At 37.5% G+C, this 9,160-nt stretch overlaps 1 protein-coding gene across 1 annotated transcript; it reads left to right on the top strand.

Annotated features, from left to right (window-relative positions):
* Positions 1–3,593: 3,593 nt before the first annotated feature.
* Positions 3,594–8,933, top strand: LOC142643756 (peptidyl-prolyl cis-trans isomerase FKBP12). Its single transcript, XM_075818470.1, has 5 exons — positions 3,594–3,844; positions 3,960–3,993; positions 4,091–4,152; positions 5,222–5,274; positions 8,648–8,933. Exons 1-5 carry the CDS (start codon positions 3,757–3,759, stop codon positions 8,747–8,749), a joined length of 339 nt encoding a protein of 112 aa, XP_075674585.1. The 5' UTR covers positions 3,594–3,756; the 3' UTR covers positions 8,750–8,933.
* Positions 8,934–9,160: the final 227 nt, after the last annotated feature.

The following is a 9,160-nucleotide window of genomic DNA, read 5'->3' as shown; positions in this document are numbered from 1 at the left end:
GGATGGATTAACATTTAAGTAATGGCAAATGAAATTTGGATTCACCCCAGGAGCTTCATAAGCACTCCATGCAAACACATCAAGATTCTTCCTGAGAAAGACAATCAGTTCTTCATTCTCCTAAGGAGGTAACTGAATTCCTACCAGGAAAAACTTCTCCTCGTCATCATCAATGACAATTTTTTCAAAACCTTCACACTTTGCACCTTCTGCCACCACATCCCTGAACAACACTGTTCCCTTTGATTGCTACAAACTCTTCTTTGCAAGGGATCGAGGACTCACTTCCAGTCTGATGCCTAATTACGGCCACTAAATATTGTTTGGCCATAGATTGACTCTCAATCAGCTCCTCAACTTGATCTCCTGATGGATACTTCACTTTTAAGTGCAAAGTGGAAGAAACAGCCCCCATGGTATGAAACCAAGGTCTTGCCATAATAGTAGTGTAGGGGGAATATGCATTTACTACAATGAAGTCCACTTCCTCGACTTTTGACCCTGCCTGAACAGGCAATCTAATTTGACCATTCAGGATGACTATTTTCCCATCAAATCCTACTAAAGGAGAATCATAGCAAGCCAAGTCTTCAGGTTTCAACTTGAGCCCTTTATACAGATTAGGGTACATAATCTCTGCCCACTACCTTGATCTACCAGCACTCTCTTCACATCATACCCTCCAATCCTAAGGGTAACCACTAAAGTATCATCATGTGGCTGTAAGATCCCCACCTTATCTTCATTAGAAAAGCTCAAAACTAGTCGGATTTCTATGTTACTCCTCTTAGGGTTAGGGGTCAGGTCTTTCGCAAATGGCCGAGCTATAGACATCACTCTGGATGGATGGGAACCAATCCTTCCCAGGGCAGCAAGAATAACACTAATTGTCCCTAAAGGCAGTCTTGAAGAAGCATCTCTCTAATATCTCGACCCTGCTTGGCTCCATTGTCTACTAGGCTGATACAAGAATTGTTTTAATTTCCCAATTTAAAGTTGCTCCAGATGGTCCCGTAAGGCCCTACATTCTTCTGTAGTGTGTCCTCGGTCTTAATGGTACTGACAATGAAGACTTTGGTGGTGCTTCGTGGGGTTTCCACCCATTTTATTTGGCCACTTGAAGTATGGCTCATTTTTATTTTCTCCAGAATTTGGTGCACAGACTCCTTGAACACAGCGCTAACTACTTGGGCAGTAGTAGATCTTGTATGCCCAGTGAAATCCCTCCTAGGTCGATTGTTATTATACCTCTCAGACCTGAAATCCCCTCAGCCTTGGGGAACTACTTTGGTCTTTCCCTTTCCTTGCTATTGGTCCTCCTCGACCCGTTTATACTCATTAATACGATCCATAAGCTGGCGTACACTCCTAGCAGGCTTTTTAGTCAAGAACTTCCTTAAATCATGCTCGGCAGGTAGACCGATCTTGAAAGTCTTTATTGCCACATCATTAAAATTTCCGTTTATCTCATTGAACATCTCCCAGTACTTATCTGATTACGTTTTCAAGGTCTCTCCCTCTTGTATGGCCATGGACTGTAGAGAATTTAAGGGACGAGGAACCCTGCTACAAGTAACAAAACGGGCCCCAAAAGCCTTGGTAAGCTCCTGAAAGGAATTGATTGAAACTTCTTTCAAACCATCTCATCACCATTGGTCCCAGGCTGGATTGGAATACTTTGCACATTAATGCTTCATTCTTGAAGTGAATAGTCATTGTTTGATTGAAATGACTAATGTGCTCCATAAGGTCTATTCTACCATTATACATGGTAAATGTTGGCTGAGTAAACCGTCGATGAAGTTTTCCTCTCTCAATCCTTTGTGTAAATGGTGATTTAGAAATCTGGCACAAGACACGACTCATAGCATCATTACCCAGGCCTCCGTGAGATGGACTTCTGCCTCTCTACCTATAATGGCGCTCCTCATCACATGAGAAAGACTCACTATGGGGAGTCATTGATTTGGGCCTATAGCTAGCATCATTATCATCACTAGAGGAAGGTTCTGAGCTCGAAGAAGTCCCTCTCCGTCATTTATGGCATAGTTTCCTCCGTAAGTGGTCAATCTCCAACTACATAATCCTAGTGCTTTCTCCTTGGGACACATGACTCCCACCTCTAGAATGACTTCTAATTATATGAGTGTTGTGTACACTAACTTCACGGTCTTTCCTCTGCTCAAGATTAAGGAAATGATCATGATGTTGAGACCCTACAAACTCTTCACAGTTTGGCCCTGAACCCACCATGGTTATGTGACGAATTCAAGAATGTTCAACTTCCCACAGATGGTGCCAATTGTAAGGGCATGTTTAGCTTGGAAAGCCCAAAAGTGAAAAGGACTAAGGCTCAAAGAGCCCAAAATAATGAATTTGTAATGAGTGGGCTAGAAACTGAACTCCAAGGTATTGGACAGGAATCACAGTAGGCTAAATAATATTTGAAAGCATGAATAAATAGTTTAATGCAAAGAAAATCCTCCTTGGCAAAGTCCGGGGATGGTAGTTCTTATATATTTCTTTTAGACTTAAACACAATTACAATTCTTCAGTATACCGCTTCTTTTCTCCATATTCTTCGATCCCCCCCTTGTAATGGGGTTTTTCTTCTTTATATTCCCCTGTTTTACTTCATCTCAGCCCTCCATGTGTAGATCAAATTGTTGGTGTTGGTCTATATCCTAGCTTCTCCTTCCTGAAATCTTTATGGGTAGGTGTAAGACTGCATGTCTCTGATTAGGTATCACCTCCACATTAATGCGGCTAGAGATTTAGCTGCAGAACATTTAATGCGGTGGTAGCAAATTTCTTCTAGATATTTCCCAGTTTTCCTTTGTCTTATTCCCTTTTGATGCTTATCCTTACCAATATGATCGTCTGGTGTGTTGTTCTTGATGAAAGGTCGGACCTTTGACCCTTACTCTGCTTAGCCAATGAGATATTTCTCCTCGGACTACACTTCCAATCCTTTATGACCAGATTTCTTCTATAGCTTACTAATTTGTACGTCCTCGTTAATGTCTACCTGTCCTCGGACAACTTAATGTCCTCGAACACGGCCTAATATCCTTTTATGAGCCCTTTATCCCTACATATATTAAATTTGATTTAAAATGCTTTCATTCCATAATTTTAGGGGTTCTATTATTGTGCTGTTGTAATACGTATTATATTACAACATCTTGTATTCCTTCTAATACCTATTCATATTCTTATGTAATTACTGTTACAGCCTACTAAATATGCCTTTAGTTTTCTTAGTTCTACAAATATCATGTGGGGATTTTTTGTTACACTTAAAATCCTTAAGGAGTTAAATGTGACACAATCAATGGTTTTTATACATAAAATAATACGAAAATCAAGAGATTTTTTAAGGAAAAAGCTATAGGAATTTTTGTATATTTTTCCTTATTTTTGTTTGGTCATATCCAAATAATTGCTAATTCCATTTTAATTCTTTATTAAAACAATACTTAGAACACATCCAACTTTACGACTTGTCGAAGGAACCAATTATGAGTGATTTCTCCAAAAAAGAAAGAAAAAGAAAAAAGAAAAAAAAAGTTCATCACTCACCACGCAATTCAGCGTGTACATTTATTTTTTTTATCAACTCGGGCTGCTTTCTTCACCCAAAAAAAAAAAAAAAAAAAAAAAACAGTATAAAGCGTGTGAAGAGGCAAGTCGAGGTCGAATGTTGTTGGATTGCACAAAACCCTAAACCAAAGAAAGCAAAGACTGAAAACAAAGATGGGAGTGGAGAAGGAAGTTTTGAGACCCGGAACCGGTCCCAAGCCCGTTCCTGGTCAGAACGTCACCGTCCACTGCACTGGCTACGGTTACCCTCTCTCTCTCTCTCTCTCTCTCTCTCTCTATCTACCTTTTTTTTTTTGTTTTTTGTTTCTACATTTCCTTAATGTTCTTCTTCTTATTATTATTATTATTTTTTTCAGGGAAAAATGGTGATCTCTCTCAAAAATTTTGGAGGTAAGGATTGTACTACCTTTTAATTTTTTAAAATTGATTTGAATGAGGAGTATTATTTAATATATTTCATATTTGTCATGGTTTTATTTATTTTTAGTACAAAGGATCCTGGGCAGGAGCCATTCAGCTTCAAAATTGGCCAAGGTTCTGTAATTAAAGGTAACTCTACCTATTATGTTGAGCTTGAGCTCCATCATCATATTTCATATTCTATGTTCTGCAAATTAAACATAGGCAAAATTACAGTTTTAACGTTCTAATTTAGGGGTGTAAGTGTAACAAATTAATGTGGAATGACATTGTGTTTGGAATTTAGTATAGGCTACGCCTGCAAGTTTAATTTGTTACTTTTGAAACTACGAAGTTTAATTTGTTACGACCCCTAAATCTTAAGGTTTAAAATTTATTTTCCCTAGAACATATGTAGTGACTGTTTAAATGGATGGCCATTCTTCTGACCAGTTAGTGTTATTGGGTTGCTTTCTTGTATGATTTTCTTCTTTTTTATGGTCTGATAAGTTTAGCAGTATTTAGGCAATGAACTCTAGCTCAAATGATGTCTCTTTTACTTGTAATAGGAAGGTAGGGAATGAGGTCGTGGGTTCGAGATCTACTATATGCGTGTGTTGTCACAAATAACCACAAAAGTTTACCGGTATTTGGTTCATGGGTAGAAAGATAGGCTTGATACTCCAAATTGAAGCTTGACCTTGTTTTGTCCCATCAACCTTGATCACCCATTTTCTCTTCTCTGTTGCTCTTTGCCTGATAAAATTTTCCAATCTGCTACTGTTGTTGATGAGGTGGAAGGTCGAAATATTCGGTGCTATCATATGAGAACTAATGGTTAAACATTGTAGCAAGTTACATATTTTCTATATGGATCAAATGTCTCAAGATAAATGATATGACTGCTTGCTTTTTTTTCTTTTTTTTTTAAGCCTATTTAAATATCCACTTTCCATTACCATTACTTCTTGAGGAGATGGAAAAGTTTCTCTTTTAATGGGCATATCTTTTAGATATTTGCTTTCATATCCACTATGTTCTGTTATTTAATACAGTTTAAAGAGAATTCACTATAAATAGCAGAATAGCAGATTTATCGTACAACTTGAATTTTATTTCTCCTTCATATTTCAAGTTAAGGAGTTCATCCTTTTTGGTTTAGCAGATTTATAGAGTATACGGTTGAAGTAATTATTTTTCACTTTGAACCAATCTATAGGATGGGATGAAGGCGTGCTGGGAATGCAATTGGGAGAAGTTGCTCGTCTGCGGGTAATACTCAATTTGTGTGCTACTTTTACTATTTCAAATTTCTATTTATTTGCACATCAAATGGAACCTGAAAGTATTTTGAAGTTCATGGTGTCATCTTTGGAAAACTTCCTTTATGGGACGTGGTGTCATCTTTGCCATGTTTCACTTGTTTGCCAATTTTGGGGAATGAACATTATGAACTTTCTTATAGGTTGCGATTATATTAGCACTATACACATTTTTGGTAACATGAGGTCCTGGATCAAACTTTTTTTTTTTTTTTTTTTTTTTTTCTTTTAACTGTCTAAAAAATTAGTATGTTCTGCATATTTGTTGGATTAGTGCTCTTGATACCTCCTTAACTAATGCCCTAGGCTTTGTTTGCTAAACTATGGAACCGGTTTAGTTTTTCATATAAATTGCTCCACAGTTGACACCTGATCAAATTGGTTTTATTTGATATCAAACTGGTCTATATATGAATTATATAGTTTTGATTATTATGGAATTTCTCAAAAGTCTGATTGAAACTTGTTTTAGTTTATATCTATTTTGTTTATACTCTATAGTGAACTTAACACACATGCACACATAGAGAAAATATTATGAAGAGCCACAGCATATTAATGACATAAGTTGGTAATTGTAAAACGAAGAAAACTACACACACATTAACTATATTGTCTTTCTTCTCACATACAACAACAACAACAATTAAACCTTAGTCCCAAAATTTGCAATTGCCACATCCGATTTGCAATGTCTCATTTGTGAATTATCACCCTTTTCTTCATTTCTGCTATGAAAAATTTATTGTTGAAGCCTTATTATAAACCTAATCCTTTCTATCCTCCTGGCTTATATTTATGATTATAAGGTTGAGAGTTCAAAATTAATTGGGAAGGAAAAAAAGTCAATATTTAAAATTTGGTTTGGTGGGAATGTCCATTGGAAAGATTAAGAATCTGAAGTTGATTTTTTGTGGGTATCTGCTCCCGTTCTAAATGGAAAAGGTTTTAATTTTAGAACTAGTTCTCTGAACCAAAAAATTTGGTCTCAATTATATTTTACACTGTCCAAGTTTGGTTTGTTTTCATTTTAGTCTGTAATGTTCAATTTTGTCCCTAAACTATGCGACTGTGTTCAATGTGGCCCTTCCATCCACTAGCTAGTTACTGTTGAAAAAATGTTGTTTTGAATTTTTTTTCTCATTTTGCCCTTAATTTCAACACCCCCCCCCCCCCCAACCCCCCACCCTCCATCTGCCCCTTTCATATACCCTTGCCCACCACCGGCCTCTTATATAGTTGACTTTGCAACAGTTTTTGCCTTAATTTTATATAAGATTTTGTTAAGACTCCAAGCCATTGGATTGATTGTAACTGATTAGGATCTCTTGTATAGATAAGCTGGTACAGTTAGGATGTGGTTGAGGGAAGTTAGTTAGGTTGGTTAGTTATAATAACTAACTGAAAGTAACTGCCAGAAGCTATAGAATTAGCTATTAAAGGACTTGTATCTTGTACATCAGATTCATAACAGAAATAACACAAGTTTCATTGTTCTTGATTCTCTAATTCTTCTCTCTATCCTAAGGAGGACTGGTTCCCTTGAAGCGACCACTCATAATTCCCTATTCCACCATTAATTCCCACCTAGAAGCTTAACAGATTTTCCCCTGATTCTCTAACTCAGATCACCTATCTCATGCTATTGTTCCAATTAGCTTAAATGGTAAAGCCTCTTGTCTTCTAATAGGAGATTAGGGGTTCAAACCCCACCTACACCAAAAAAACCAATTGATGTCTTGGCCTAACGATAAAGAGCAATCATCACGGAGTAGATGCCATAGGTTGAAATTATATTGTATCTATTTGGCACAGTGTAGTCAAAGGTGAGCCGGGTGCTCACCTAGGCGCCCAAGAGAGGCGAGGCACCACTAAGGCGCCTCAAAGGCTCTAAGGCGAGGCGCCTTTAGTGAGGCACTCGCCTTTAGAGCCTAGGCAAGCAAGGCGACCGCCTTAAGCCATGAAAAAGGTGCTAAGGCGAGAGCCTCAAGTTTTTTTTTTTTTTTTAATTTAATTTTTTTATTGAAGTTTGTTGTGAAACCTATTTTTAGACTATTAATTGCAGAAGGCATGTTATAAAACCTATTGTTAAATTAATTTACAAATTTGTTTTGTAAGACTTATTGTTATATAGAAGCTTATTGTAAAATGTATTGTTAGAACTAACTAATAGAGCCTAAACCATGTTAATCCTATTTTGAAATAATTTGATAGACCTAATTTCTTCATGCTACACATTAAAAAACACTTCATTATAATATTATAATACACTAGGTACATATGATTTAAGTTCTATATGTATAATAAATACATTAAGAACTCGGCGCCTTGCCTTACTTGGGCTAGTGCCTTTTTGTCGCCTCACGCCTCGGGCGATACAAGGCCTTGGCGCCTTAAGGTCGCCTTTCGCCTTTGACTACCTTGATCTGGCAGCACAACCTATTTTGATAGATTACTGCTGCACCTACAACATTCAGTCAAGTCCAAGCTACCTCTGTGCGATGCGTTCTGCTGTCGACGCACCAAGCCAAATCACCACTACCATCATTGAACCTCCATCAAAGCCCATTGCTGGCCAAGTTCAAACCAGCCAATCCTGCTTAGAACACATATACACTGTCAATTTACATCTATATCAACGCTGCTGAATGCTCAAACCGCTACCCCAATTTCCCTTAACCCATTGGTGGCTGCTCATCATCCCAAATTGCCTTCAACCCATTGCCGTTAGGCGTCAGCACATCACTCCAAATCACTTTCAACCCACACCCACACACACACACACACACAACCAGCAACTCAAACTGAGAGTGAAGCCTAGTTTGGCTAGAGTGAGAAGTAGAGGAGTGGGGTGGCTAGAGGAGAAAAGAAAAGTGAGAAAAAAAATAGAGAGAAACAGGGGGGGGGGGGGGGGGGGAAGGGGGAGTGTTCAGGTAAAATGGGAAAGAATGCAGTTGTACATTGTTTTGGGGCCTTAATAGCAGCCCAGTTGAAGGACGACATCAAATGCGGTTTGGAAGTTTAGGGACAAAATTGAATTTTAGGGATCAAAATGTAAAAGACCCAAATTTAGAGTCTAAAATTTATCAAATTGAAAACATTGACCTGGTTCTATCATATGCCAAACACCACTCTAATTTTGAATTTCTTTCATCACTTAAGTCCACATCCTAAATTGTCACTACCCATAACCTTATAACCTTATAACCTGCTTTAAGGTTACAAGTCCATTGTATGTCATTTTGCTTTTCATTTGGCATGCATTTTGTGAGTCATAACAAGAAATATTCCTTATCTTGTGTTCCTGTTTGATATTTTTTCAGTGCTCTCCTGATTATGCTTATGGTTCTGCTGGCTTTGCTGCTTGGGGTATAAAGCCTAACTCTGTCCTAGTTTTTGAGATTGAAGTCCTGCGTGCGGAGTGAAAACTCTCTGGGCAGTTGGTAGCTGTCAATAAAACCATATCATTATTCAGAATAACTTGCCTTGCAATGAAGATGTATGAATATTATGTCATAAGAATATTATATTCCAACTATATGATACATTAAGATGCTTTTTATGGAAAAAACTTATGAGAAAATGGTATTATACTATATGTTCAGCGAATTTCAGCTGTGTGCCAATTGCTGTTTTAAATTAATTGCTCCATCTACACAGGCATAATTTTCTGACTAGTTCTAGTATCTAGTGTAGTCAAAGGCCAAAGATGAAGGCACCAAGTTCTTACTTTGCCTGAAGTATGTCTCCAAAAGGACACTAGTTTGGGTGAAGCAAGGTGCCAATTCTAAATATAGCTATTATATTTATGGGTCCGGTTAATGTGTGCCAATTCT

The sequence above is a fragment of the Castanea sativa genome, chromosome 7 (genome assembly GCF_040712315.1).
Source record: "Castanea sativa cultivar Marrone di Chiusa Pesio chromosome 7, ASM4071231v1".
Classification (NCBI taxonomy): Eukaryota; Viridiplantae; Streptophyta; class Magnoliopsida; order Fagales; family Fagaceae; genus Castanea; species Castanea sativa.
The sequence above is the reverse complement of the archived record's forward strand: the minus strand, read 5'-3'. Positions and strand labels throughout refer to the sequence as shown.